This window comes from Aethalodelphis obliquidens, unplaced genomic scaffold, assembly GCF_003676395.1.
Source record: "Aethalodelphis obliquidens isolate GAN/ISIS:26980383/991018 unplaced genomic scaffold, ASM367639v1 scaffold16, whole genome shotgun sequence".
In the NCBI taxonomy this organism is placed as follows: Eukaryota; Metazoa; Chordata; class Mammalia; order Artiodactyla; family Delphinidae; genus Aethalodelphis; species Aethalodelphis obliquidens.
Window position 1 is genome coordinate 21,391,026 of NW_020837960.1, and position 14,258 is coordinate 21,405,283.

Genomic DNA, 14,258 nt, shown 5'->3' on the forward strand with positions numbered 1-14,258 from the left:
TTTTGAAATGGATCTTGGCACTACATCCATAATGTCTCAGAGAGATGTTCATAATGCCCCAAAGTTCCCTTGCCTTACAGAGCAAATAAGACTTCCTTCTTTTTAAGGGAGAAAAACACTTAAAATTCTGGCAGAGGATGTCTTAATCTAATTACTTCCAGGCAAAGCAATACATTTTCCTTTGTGCAGCCATATTATTTAAGTTAATCTTAGCGTTCATTTACTTCTGTGATTGCTTACCTAGAAAATTACAGAGTACAGTGTCCTTGGACTTAGTAAAACCTGTCTATTTTGCTGCCTGATCTGTCATTGTTCCAGAGCCTTAAGCCACCCCCAAACCCTAAATGAGCACATGTTTGGTTTAAAAGTGTCAGTGAAATACCTACTATTAAAAGTAATAAGACACGTTGTTTAATTCTATTAGGTTAACTTTTGAAACAATGGCATTTTACTCTCAGAGATGTATAATTTCCTCTCTCTCTCTGTCTCTCATAGACTTTAGTTTTTCCAATGATTCAGGAGGATTGGATCAGAATGAGATTTGTGCTGACTAGAATCACATCTTTTTTTAGAATTGCATCTTTGATAATCGAATCCACATATTAACTTTTTTCTTTTTGTACTATCTGACATGTAGATATGAAAAACTAGTTGTCATTAGGACATTAACTTTCTTTCCTTCCATCTTCCAGCCCAAATGTCTGCGCCCTTCAACAGATTTTGGGCACCAAAAGGAAATACTTTAGCACTTGTAGGAACTGGTATCAAGGTGCCATCTGTGGAAAGAAAACGTAAGTGTCATTTTTTCCTTAATGTGCCAGTTCCAAAGACAACACCACAATGCCCATGTCTTTCCTTGGACATACACATGATCTTCTTGAAAATATTCTGCAAAATTGTGAGCTTAAAAAAAATGGATCACATATGAATAAAGACATTTTCCCTGAATTTCTCCCTCTACTAGTGGAACTCATGTTATTCCTGAATCTATGGCACTGGCCATGTGATCTGGTATAGAATCACTGACAGTTTGACTATGTCATTTCTACTCCTGGTTTGGCCTCTTTTCTCTTAGGCAAGTCAATTAAGCTCTTTGCCTCAGTTTCCTCATTTTATTTAAAAAAATGCCAGAAGAACAAATTGATCTGAAATACCAGGGTTTTCAGGTAAAAACTAATGTTTGCCTACAGTCATTTAGAAATTATATAAAGTACACCAGTTTAGCCCAGAGTTTTCATCAAAGCTTAAAGTTGGAAGGGACTTAGGTTTCATATCTTCATTTAATCCAGTCATTCCATCCCAAACTGTCAGATCTCCAGGGGTCCCCAAAGGTGATAATGGAAACCCACCACTATATTACTATTTCAACAGCCAAAAAGATGATCACTTTTCAACTTAGTTATATACTTCACTGATTAACCTAGAGTTGGAAAACATTTTTATTACTTGATAGCTTATTGGTTTAATCAATTAATAAATATTGGTAGAAGAAATATAATCCTAGACATATAAAGGTTGATAAGTACTCATGTGGTGCAAATTCTTCATTTTAAGATGAAGGAGCTGAATTATAGATAAAAAAAAATTAAAGATGTCATCCTCAGTCAGTGAAATGGCTCCTGCCTGCTTCATATTACTTTGGACAGCAACCTCAGTGAAGGATGACTTGAGAACCAGAATATCTGAAGCACATCATCATTAAACTTCAGTTACTCTAAATAGGTGGAAGGATTGGGGGATTGTTAAAAAACATATTCTTAACTTAATAATATTGGTTACAAATATTAACTGTGGAATCACATAACATTTTGGAGTCTTGTTTCTTTGCCTGTGAAATGCAGATTTAATACTTGGAGAGTTTCTGAAGGTAAAATGAATGAACAAATGAACTAATGTGAAATTACTAAGGAACTCTAACTCATAACATTAATTGTACTTAAATTTAAACTACTTTAAGCAAATTGGGTATATGCTGGTGTGAAAAGGAGGCGTATGCAGATGCCTATTTAAAATGCATAGGGTTCTCTTTATTTTACTAAGAATCATGTATTCAAGGCATATAACCTTATCTGGACTGTGCCTCCCCATGGTAACCAAGGCTAGGACCCCACAGGACACTGCTGCCCGTTCCCACATGTTGGCTTAACAGAGTTTTAACCGATGTTACTTTTTGACCTGGACATTATTCTTATTAGTTTGCATAAATGTGCTAGACTTGTGGATCATTCACACAACTACAGCGTAAGTCAGTAGTTACAAGGATCCTGGCCATGATTTAGGTCAGGCCCCAGTTGGGAACTCCAAAGCTCTGGATTTTTCTCGCTTTGTTCTTTGTATTCTTGGTTACCATGAGGCCTATTTGGAAGGCACACTAACTGCATAAGAAAGGACCTGCTCTCTGAAATATTTAGGGAAAATTTTTATTACACACTTCCCGGAAGTGAAGGAAGTCCGATATAATCTTACTTTAACCATCTAAATATGTTAGAGATGCCGATGCTTGTACAAAGCTTATACCAAGATTCTTTCTTGCTTTCCATTAAAAAAGAAAAAAAAATTCCTGCTTTGAAGCCTGGTTTTTTACCAGAAATATAACAGTGTCTCCTTTGTTTAATTATATTAGCTTATTTCCCTTAACTTCATTTTCACAAACACATTAACATCTGTGCTCTGGAATAAATGTAAACGCTAGTTGCTAGTTTCAAACAACCAAAGGAATCAGTAACATTGACAGGAAGAATGCCTGATTTGCCATCTGCTTGCAGCTGCTAAAGTTTCCAAAGTCATCTTTAGGACTTTATGTATCAGTTGACAGAAATGTTTATCTTCTGTTTGAATAGCTGCTTTGGGGATTTGGGGGAAGTAACTGGGTGGGTCTAATGAAAAACAGGAAGTTTCCTAGGTTTAAGATATTCCCCACAATATATATTGGCTCAATAATATAGAATTTTGTAGACCTCCTTCAAAAAAATGTCAGTGACATTTTCAGTTGGCATTTCCATGAGATTTTAGATACTATTCAGAAAATGAAGATAAATTTCCCACTTTCAGAGATATGCACATTCATGAGATTTTTTTACTCTTATTTGTCCTACTGACAATATGGGAACTTTGAGTTTTGTGTAGCATAAATTTCCTGGAAAAAATACTTCTTTGTTGTCATTGCTTTCAAAGCATTAACTCAGACAACTGTATTGTTCAAGTATCATCTGAAATTGGAATTGCCTGTTTTGGAATTCTATACCATATAGTGCATTAATATGAGCATATGTTATAGAAATTTTTGCTACTTTAGCAATTTCTTCTTCTATTTACTATTTTACATAAAGTATTATTAGTCCCGAACTAAAAATTATGTATCTCATTCTTATTGTTTATGATATATGCTAAAGCTAAAGTATAAGCAATTCTTAATCAATCCCTTGGCATCCAAATATTCACATTTATTTTTATGGGTAGCCATGTAAATAAAATTATTTCAGGGACCATATTTGCATAAGGCTCTCTTACAGTCTGTGTATGTTTCTGATACCAGCTATTCTTGAAATTATATTAAAATTAGAGAACAGTTTGAAAATTTAAGTTTCAAAATAAAAATAAGTTTCCCACTTATCTCTATATTCTTATCTTTTAACTATCCTTAAGCCAATGTTCCATGCCAGAAATTTTATTCTCATCTATAGTTTCATGTTTTACTACCTATAAGTGAGTTAATAAATTTTTCTGACGTTCTTGGTTCCTAATAACCTTATACTAATAAACATTTATAGCTATTTATAGTTTGCAAAATTATTTCCAAAGCATTGTTTTATTTGAGATTCACAACTACCCATGAATAAGTATTTTAGCTACTACCTTCATGTTAAATAGTTGGGGAAACTGAGACTCAAATTTATTAAATGATTTGCTCAAGGTCACACATCAACTAAGTAGTGGAACTGGGAACCAAACTCCATTCTTCTGGCTCAAGATCCTGGAATTTTTCCACCATGCCATGAGGCTATAGAGAGAAATCAAGCTAATATAAATACCTTGATGTCATAAACAAACAAACAAAAAAACTGGATTTCTAAATTCTCAACAAATCAAGGCAATAAGTAATATGTTTTGCTAAGTTTATGTCAAAGTATATCCTTTGTAGTTCTCCCATTTTAATATTAATTTTCTTCCAATGTATAGGACTGTGTTATATGAATGCTGCCCTGGTTATATGAGGATGGAAGGAATGAAAGGCTGCCCAGCAGGTAAAGTTTCAATTACTGAATTAAATGAGGAATTTGTCTTGTTTGAGGAAAAAGAGTTGAAGTAGCTTATAGCGAAGCCAATTGTGTGTGTGTGTGTGTGTTTAGCACCATGATAAATCCAAGATATATCCCCCATATCTTGGTGTTAATCATGACTTTATCATGTTGATAAAGTATTCAAATATACATCATATACACTAAATGCTGGACAACAGAAGCTTATTCTAAATTTAAATTAGTTCAACTTTCCTTCAAGAACAAAAATCGCCACTACAAAATCCCTTTCTTTGAATTTGTCTAGGAACATGGGCTGACTACTTGGCAAGACATCATCTTCTCTGCTTCAACAGCTCTGATTTTATAACGTTTCTCAGATTGAAAGTTAGTTTCCTGTAACTTGCCAACTAGAGAAAAATTAGTTCATCTATTTCCTCTTTGAAATGACAGCCATTCAGATAGTTAACACAAATCATCACACCCTTCCTCCAGCTACCCTCTCTTCCCCAACAGAATCTTCTCTTCTCTGGGCTCGTGGCCCCCAGTTTGAATGTGATATAGACTTTGGAGTCCTTACTGTAATTGACAGCAACCCATGAAAAGCCTCTAATCCAGTCTTTTTTTCCTTCTGATTGTGATCCAAGACTGGTGTCTACTATCTATGTGTGTCCAGGAAGCTGAGAAAATATTAAGACAAATACCTCAGTTTGGGGCAGGTGGGCTCCTGAACTTTGGTTAATGTTATTGGTAACCATGTCATATCGTTAACTCATGCTGAATTTTAAGTAATTAACATTGATTACAGATCTTTTTTAAATGAATACTGTCCAATCAAGTCTTCCTTTGGGATTTGTTTTTTTTACCTTAGGCGTGGGACTTAAATGGGACCCTGTGACATTTAACTGTCACATTTGACTCATTTTTCCCATCCTGTTGGGGTGTTTTTAAATCCTGATTTTGTGACTTAATTTACTAATTGTGTACCTAGTCTTGCTATATTCACAAAGGTAATAACCATTTCTCCTATGATATGATCCAAATCATACTAAATTTTAAATAAGACAGAGTCATAAAAAATAAGTTGGCTGCACCCAAACTTCAGGCTGACATTCATATATTAATCTTTCTTCTGAAGTTCAGAAGATGTATTCTAGAAGTATTAGATATTTTTATATATTTCCTTCCTGAAATTATGATGAAAAGAAGCAGGTCTACGTATTTCTTTCAGGGACCCAAATCTGTATAATTACACCCCTATACCTCCTTCCTGAAATTATGATGAAAAGAAGCAGGTCTACATATTTCTTTCAGGGACCCAAATCTGTATAATTACACCCCTATACCTAACAGTATTATACTATTTAGGAGCTTTAAGCCAACACGAAAAAATAAATTACCTTTGCCATTGTCAGTGAGAAGTGAGGAACTTTTGTTGTTTTCAGAGAAATAATCAAAGATAGTTACTAATAATTGTAATTGAACCATATTGACATAGCAGATTTGACATGTAAACAGACTAAACCTCAAACAAGGATAATAATTGAAAATTCATTTTCCCTCAACACCAAGGATATATGGAATGATATTTTTCAATAGCACTTTATTATTTGACATTCAAAAGGCAACTTTCACATAAAATTGATGATTTATAGAACTGTATTGCTGAAATTATCATTTAATATATTGGGGGGCTCTGTGTAAAGGTTAAATTATTGTAAAATAACATTCTTGAAATTTTTTCCTAAGTACTTATTCATCTCTTGATTATTTCAGTTATGCCTATTGACCATGTTTATGGTACCCTGGGCATTGTGGGAGCCACCACCACGCAGCGTTATTCTGATGTCTCAAAACTGAGGGAAGAGATCGAAGGAAAGGGGTCATTCACTTACTTCGCACCAAGTAACGAGGCTTGGGACAACCTGGATTCTGTAATTCATTATTTTCATGAATATAAATTTTTTTACTGCTATTGGTATACTTTAATTGGTTTACTGACTTGGAAATGAATAGAAATTGTATATCTTTCTGTCGTACATATATGAGGATACATAAAAGGATGAGTTAATTGAGGGTAAGGAGAAAATCATTTTAATACATCCATAAATGGAATAACACCCCAGTAGGCTCATGGACTAATAAAGGTAAACTAATAGTGGATTGAACAAGCACTTTATCATTATTCTATTTTACTCCTTTCCTCTTTCCCTTTTGGTTGTGAAGAAATATAGGTAATTTTAAATGACATATCTCATAGAAAGGCAAGTTAAGAAGCCTAGTGGAATTTAAAATTTTTAATAAGCTATATTATACATATACTTATTATTTTAATTATATGTAAATATATATGGCTGTTCAGAGACTGACAGATTTATAAACGTGTGTGGATATTTAAATTGAAGGGTTGTAAGCAATACATTTAATTTTCAGGCTTTTTTGTGCATAATCTGATTTACAACACACTAAATTATGACAATATACAAATCTGTAAAACTGGTATAGAAATATATTCCTACTTTCTACTTGATATGAAGATGAACTGATAATTACTACTAGAGTCATACAATACTTAGTAAAACTTAGGCAGATTCTTCTAGATTTTATCTTGCTTCATTAACTGTGAGGTTAATTGCTTGCATTATAGAACTTTCTCTCTTCTGGTTGTCTTTGACCACATCTCTAACCACCTTTCTGGTCCTTTTTGCAGACTCCTCTTCTTCCATGCCTTTAGAATGGGTCTTATTAAGGTCTCTTCCAGGAACTATACTCTGAAGTTTAGATGCACTTCTGATGGCTTCAGCTTTCACTTTAATGCATAGAGCCATGGAATCTGTGTTTCTTGAATCCCAGGAGAATATTTCTAACATCTATCTTAATATTTCTCCTTGGATACACCATCTGTATCTTTAAACAAAACGTTATCTAAAATAGATGCCACTTTCTTTCTCCCCATCAACAACTGCTTTTCTGCTGTCTTTTTTCCATAATTGGCAGTACCAATCTCAGAGTTCAAACTTGAAAATTATGAGTTATCCTTACTTTGCCTCTCTTCAGTTCTTAGAAACTACTGTTAGTCACCCATATCTAATTTTTCATCCTCATAATAGTCTTTTTCCTGCTATGCACTACCACCAGATTAACCTTCCTAAAGCCCAGGCTAATCATTATATTCCAAGCCCACAACAGCCTCAATGGCTCCCCATTGCCAGTTTAATTTACTCTTTACTTGGGCATTAAAGTCTTCTATGTTATGGTCCCATATACTTTCTAAAATTTCTTTCTTAATATTATCTGAGAAACGTAAAGGCATATAATAACCACACTGGACAACTTCTGCTTTCCCAACGTTCACCCTGTGCCAGGAGCTGGACTTAGAATGATCATCACACCATCCCTACCCTGTCTACCTACCCTGCAAGACCTGTCTCCAAACCTGAATTGCCAGCCATCTTCATTTGATCTGGAAAGCATTTTTTTTCTCCTTCCGTCCTTTATCTTACTATGTTTATTTTTGCCTGCTGCTATAGAATAAGTACCTCAAAGGTCGAGACTTCACCTTACTTATCATTGTATTTCTCATAACACCAAGTACAGTATTTTAGTGTGGTATTGGATAAATTAAAAGGTACAGGATGGTTGAATTCTTGAATTTGTCATAGAATAAACATAAAACGGTTATTAAAACTCTGATGTTGTACACAAATATAATGCCACTTTTATTTTGTTTTCCACTCAAAGTACTTTAAATATCTGATAATTTCATATTCCCTAAGCCTTTACAGCAAGATCATCTCTTCATCAATACATTTATTAAAAATTTTGTTTTGTCTCTAAAAATGTCCAAGTGCTCTGTAAGAACTGGAACCCTTTACTGAGTACCTCTACTTACAAAATTTCTTAATCAATTGAAATAGTATAATTTTAAGTTATTTATGTCAATTTGGCTTGACCGTCTGGGTAATTCAATGAGAAAATAACAAGAGAGTAGAAACAGAGTGATTATAAGATTTTAAATAATTAACTATAATAAAATAAACTTCTGTCATTTCAATTTTTCCTAGGATATCCGTAGAGGTTTGGAGAGCAACGTAAATGTTGAATTATTGAATGCTCTACATAGCCACATGATTAATAAGAGAATGTTGACCAAGGACTTGAAAAACGGCATGATTGTTCATCCGATGTATAACAATTTGGGGCTCTCCATTAACCATTATCCTAATGGGGTAAGTTTCATTAATAAAAAGTACCTTTCTCAATAACATTGCCCTTAATTTTTTTCTATACCTTTTATATAAGGTTCCCAGAAATAATAAAAAGTTAGTGAATATAATGTAAATGCCATATCAAGACTTTTCCCTACATCTAGAGCATGTAAATTTCTAATTCAGTGAGTGATTTCTATTAAAGAGTGATTGCAAGGAAGAAATTAAATTGATAGTTCATTGATAGTAGACTTAGGTGTTCTACAAAAGGAAATTTTAGTATTTGATGTGTTTGAAAAACTAATAATCAGAAAAAATAATAAGTATTTGTCAGAGAATTTATCAGAGAAAAATCAGAGAATGAGTATTCTTTTATTCACCCTCTGGCTACTATACTGATTTAGGTCCTTGTGTGTTTTAATAAAGTCTTTGTGGGAGACGTCCAACCAGGGTCATAGAGCTCTTTCAACAGTCAGAGTTCCAGGAAATAAAGGGTCAGTGAGGACTCAATATTTAGGAAATCATTGAAATAGAACTGATTATATTTATGCAATAATTGTTTGTTTCTGTCTCAGAACTTTTTTTTAGGACTAATTAGACTTCTTTATGTAACTCATTGACCTACATTAGAAATAGTGTATGACTATCTTTATGAAAGAAATAGAGGAATAAAAGCAATAATTTAAACAAAAAAAATGTTTTTGCCTTGCATTTCTAGGTATGTTAAGTGTAACTGGACTTGGGTTCTCAACTGGTTGCATTTTTTCCTAGGTTTTGTTTTTTTTTTTTTGGACACAGTAATATGTAAGTCTTCACCCTCAGAATTTACATTCAGAATGTCAGTTCTTTCATGTTACATTTACCAGTAATCATGAAAAATAGGAAACGGGGGCTTGCAGTCTCAGTGGTCAATAGATAGCTGTGATTTCTAAAATTTGATTTTCTCAAATAATTAGGTTGTCACTGTTAACTGTGCTCGAATCATCCATGGGAACCAGATTGCAACAAATGGTGTTGTGCACGTCATTGACCGTGTCCTTACACAAATTGGTACCTCAATTCAGGACTTTATTGAAGCAGAAGATGACCTCTCATCTTTTAGAGTAAGTACAAGAAGTAATAGCAGATTGTCTGGGACCATTGAAATTCCTCCTCTTTCCCTGTCAGAATCTAAAATAATTATAAAAAGCTATTAAATCTGGCAGACACATAACCAATGTATTTCTTGAAATGAAAAGGTTTTCATTTTACGCAGAAGAAATCATCTCCTTATATGAAATAATAATATTTACGTGGACATGATAGATAAAGAATGATTAGTTTCATGACTGTAGTGTACTTAGTGCATTTAGAATGAATTCATCAATTATTACGTTTACTGCTGTATATTGTTCAGTCACACAAGCATTGGCAGAATTCCCCATCTTACATACAGTTTGAGGAAAGTTTGAAAAGACATGGTTGTTTGCGTCAAAAGATAATATTTTAAAGATCTAACAAGAGTTATATCTAACTTCTATAGTTTTCTATATAATCAACTCCCTCATGTCCACCCAGACTGAGTGTATTGTAATTTTCTTCTGGATTTGCAATGTGCCAGCCTCTAAAAAGCACATTTGTGTTTCAGGCAGCTGCCATCACATCTGATATATTGGAGTCCCTTGGAAGAGATGGTCACTTCACACTCTTTGCTCCCACCAATGAAGCTTTTGAGAAACTTCCACGAGGGGTTCTAGAAAGGATCATGGGAGACAAAGTGGCTTCAGAAGGTACTTAACTGTCTCTCTCTAGGAGAAGTCTCCCAGAATTCCAAGAAAGGAAATGAAAAAGAGATCAAGTCCTGCCAGCATTATCACCTTTGATAAGCAAAGGCAAAGAAAAACTTTTATTCTGAGGTGGACTATAAAAATCTTAAAAAACAAAATCCTTGAAAGAGTAGGCAAAGTAATTCAATAATTAATTTAATAATTAAAATAATTAATCAGGGTATCCTAAAGATCACATTCTTCTGCACTGCTTTCAAGTAACTAAGTAGCAGACATTAAAAAGAATTAGAAAGTGTTGAAAAGAAATATTAGATCATCAAACTTTAATACTGTATACATATTGTTCAATGCGTTTAATTCTAAATTTACACTGAAGTTGAGTTGAGAAAATTGCATGGTTCTCTTTGGCCATTACCTACTGATACACAGAACTTGGCTTCTTTCGGGTCTCCTTTTTAGTTTCAACTAGATTTTACATTGTGACTAGCACATTTCGCTTACTCAGCCTACCCCAAATTGGCTTAACCAATTTACGATGAGATATTTTGGTGCAAATATAGACAATTTAGGCACAGATCCCTTCAGAAGTCCTTCAAGAAAGCATCTTTATTTTGGTTATTTTCTAGATGTTGCCTTTAGGGTTGTCACAAACCTTCAATTTGTAAAAAAAAAACAAAAAAACAAAAAACATAGTATCTGCAAAGTGCAAAATAGTGAAGCTCAATGAAATGAAGTATGCCTGTAGAGCTGTTCTGTCATGGGTAGCTGATGTAAGATACTGCTTGGGTGTTTGGAACAGGTATCACTAGCAAATAACTTTATAGGCCTTCTGAAAGGAGGAATTATTCTTTGTTCCCATTGGAAATTCCTTTCTTATGATAGAGGGAACTTGATCTAACACATTTTCTAGAACTACACAAATAATTCCATGCAGCTGATCTTCTTTTCTTGTTACTTCCTACTGAGCTGAGCTAATTTTATTGTAGAGTTGATGGAAAAAACATTTTGAGAACATAAACAGAATTTTAAAACCTTAGGTCAATACTTAGGTCTTATATATATTATATTTCTTAGGAATACTTAGTTCCACAGTGAAACACATCTTTTAAGGGTCAAATGCTATTCTCCTTGATCTGAAAGCTTACTCTTTGTACTTTGTCCTCCAGCTCTCTTGAAGTACCACATTTTAAACACCCTCCAGTGTTCCGAGGCTATCATGGGAGGAGCAGTATTTGAGACTCTGGAAGGAAACACAATTGAGATAGGATGTGATGGTGACAGCATAACAGTAAATGGAATCAAAATGGTGAACAAAAAAGATATTGTGACAAATAATGGTGTTATCCATTTGATTGATCAGGTCCTGATTCCTGATTCTGGTGAGCAACAGTTTCATATTGTTCTACCTACTATCGTTTACCAATTAGATGCCTTAAGAGTAGGCAGATGGAAAATAAATGTGCAGTATAAGGAATGCCATATGAAGCACAAACACAAAATTAACAATGAGCTGAGTACTAAATAGGCAGCTTGTGTGGTCATGGGCATTCCATGCATTGACCTCTGGCTTTCCAGAGTTTCTTTTTTTTTTTTTTAATGAATTTTTATTGGGATATAGTTGATTTAAAATGTTGTGTTAGTTTCTGCTGTATAGCAAAGTGAACCAGTTATACATGTACATATATCCACTCATTTTTAGATTCTAATCCCATATAGGTCATTACAGAGTATTGAATAGAGTTCCCTGTACTATACAGTAGGTTCTTATTAGTTATCTATTTTATATATAGTAGTATGTATATGTCAATCCCAATCTCCCAATTTATCCCTTCCTCCCTTCCCCCTTGGTAACTGTAAGTTTGGTTTCTACATCTATGACTCTATTTCTGTTTTGTAAATAGGTTCATTTGTACCATTTTTTTAGATTCCACATGTAAGCGATATCATATGATATTTGTCTTTCTCTGCCTGACTTACTTCTAATACCTAATATTGATAAAGATTATCACAGTGCCAGAGCTCTTCTTGAAAACAGAAGGGAAGATATAACCAAATGGTTACTTTTGGATAAATGAAAGACCTATGGCACTCACAAGAGCAGAGAGATAAGAGGCAAGTAATAAAGAATCCAAGAAAACTGCAAAGCAAGAAGTCAGAAAGATATTGTCCTTCTGAAAGTCTTTGGTCATCAACTCCAAAAAAGGGAAGCTGGAACTCTCTTACTAAGGAAAGGCAGGATGTCACATTGCCAGTACAGCAAATAGCTTATGGAAAATAGCCAAGAACTGATTTACTAATTTCATGATTATGGTAATAACAACGATGACATTGTTTGAATGGTAATGGTTTATGTTACAGCCAAACAAGTTATTGAGCTAGCTGGAAATCAGCAAACCACTTTCACAGACCTTGTGGCCCAATTAGGCTTGGCATCTGCTCTGAGGCCAGATGGAGAATACACTTTGCTGGCACCCGTGAATAATGCATTTTCTGGTATGTACTGGACACTGTCATTCCTACTCTTTCTTCCTCTACACACATTGTTTCTTCACCATGATTGTTTGCATTAAGAAATAATAGATATTTTGTGAGGTGTTAATTAGTTTCTTTACCAGCTACACATACAATGCATTAGCACTATGTAGTGTCTATTAAAATGTCCTTCATTTCAAAACATTTCATTATGATAGATAATAGCCTACAGGAAGTGAAAGTTTGTGGTAAGTAGTCTTCAGTTGTTCTGTGAACCTGATCATATTTCCAGCACACATAATGGATGTATTAACAGATCTTAAGAAAAATAAATCTGATTTGTTTATTTAAACACCAACATAATAATATTTAGGAATACGTAGGTGCATTTTGCAACTCAGAATTTGAATGTAAGGTATCAAATTATAAATAAATACAAACAGGAGAAAATGATACACTTCCATATTATGATGTGAACTGTTATTACAAATATTTGACCTAGTAGCTGCTATTCAAGGACTGTGTTTAGATTAATACAACCTGACACTTTTTCCAGAAAAAAATGACTTCACAAAGACATATTTAAATTGTTAGTCAAAATTTAGCAATTAAAAACTAAATAAGTATCACCTTTTTAATGCTTTTCCAAATACTAGGTTGTGACATAGAAAATTATTAACGAGAAAATTCAAATTCCTAGAAATGCTGTTTTTTCTTTTCGTAATAATAATATCCATACATGTTGACATCAACCCATCTTTAAGAGGTTACATGCTTCAACTCTCTCTCCATAAATAAAAATAAATGTAGAAATGATTCATCAGTAGTTTCTCATGTGACTAATGGACATCAGATTCTCAGAGAAAATCTTGGCCAGGCTTAGAGTTTAACTTTTGTCAGTGACCGCATAAAACCATGTGGCCCTCACATAGATGAAGCCCATTGTTTGGACTGCTTGGAATCATATTGTAGTCATTTGATGAAATAGCTCATGGAATTTCTAATTTGTGCACAGAATTCTTAGCTTTTGGCATGTAGTCATCTCATATACTATATATGTGTAGGATCCATAAGATCTATAGTGGTAGGGATTACCCATTTTCATGATTTTCTCTTACAGGAGAAACTTTGCTTTCTAAACAAAATAACACTCTTTTGTAATTAATTTACTTATAGATGATACTCTGAGCATGGATCAGCGTCTTCTTAAATTAATTCTGCAGAATCACATATTGAAAGTAAAAGTTGGCCTTAATGAGCTTTACAATGGACAAAAGCTCGAGACCATTGGCGGCAAACAGCTCAGAGTCTTCGTGTATCGCACAGTAAGTGAATCCGAATGAGATAAAATATCCATGCTGGCCTAAATGTCAAATGACGTGCCCTTGTCAAAGACTGTTCTTTTTTCTTTTTTTTAACATCTTTATTAGAGTATAATTCCTTTACAATGTTGTATTAGTTTCTGCTGTATAACAAAGTGAATCAGCTATACGTATACATATATCGCCATATTTCCTGCCTCTTGCGTCTCCCTCCCACCCTCCCTATCCCACCCCTCTAGGTGGTCACAAAAC

At 34.0% G+C, this 14,258-nt stretch overlaps 1 protein-coding gene and 1 long non-coding RNA gene across 7 annotated transcripts in view; one reads left to right on the plus strand and one right to left on the minus strand.

Moving 5' to 3' along the window:
- LOC113625683 (uncharacterized) overlaps positions 1-14,258 on the minus strand; it is a 529,756-nt gene that overhangs the window by 102,908 nt on the left and 412,590 nt on the right. The gene's annotated exons all lie outside the window — the stretch shown is intronic.
- Positions 1-14,258, plus strand: part of POSTN (periostin) — a 34,329-nt gene that overhangs the window by 839 nt on the left and 19,232 nt on the right. For all 6 annotated transcript variants that reach the window (XM_027116485.1, XM_027116487.1, XM_027116486.1 and 3 more), the window contains exons 2-10: positions 693-791; positions 4,180-4,244; positions 6,015-6,172; positions 8,303-8,467; positions 9,403-9,549; positions 10,074-10,215; positions 11,379-11,591; positions 12,571-12,705; positions 13,861-14,009. In XM_027116485.1, the coding sequence (XP_026972286.1) occupies positions 693-791; positions 4,180-4,244; positions 6,015-6,172; positions 8,303-8,467; positions 9,403-9,549; positions 10,074-10,215; positions 11,379-11,591; positions 12,571-12,705; positions 13,861-14,009 (1,273 nt within the window). The remainder of the gene's footprint in view (positions 1-692; positions 792-4,179; positions 4,245-6,014; positions 6,173-8,302; positions 8,468-9,402; positions 9,550-10,073; positions 10,216-11,378; positions 11,592-12,570; positions 12,706-13,860; positions 14,010-14,258) is intronic.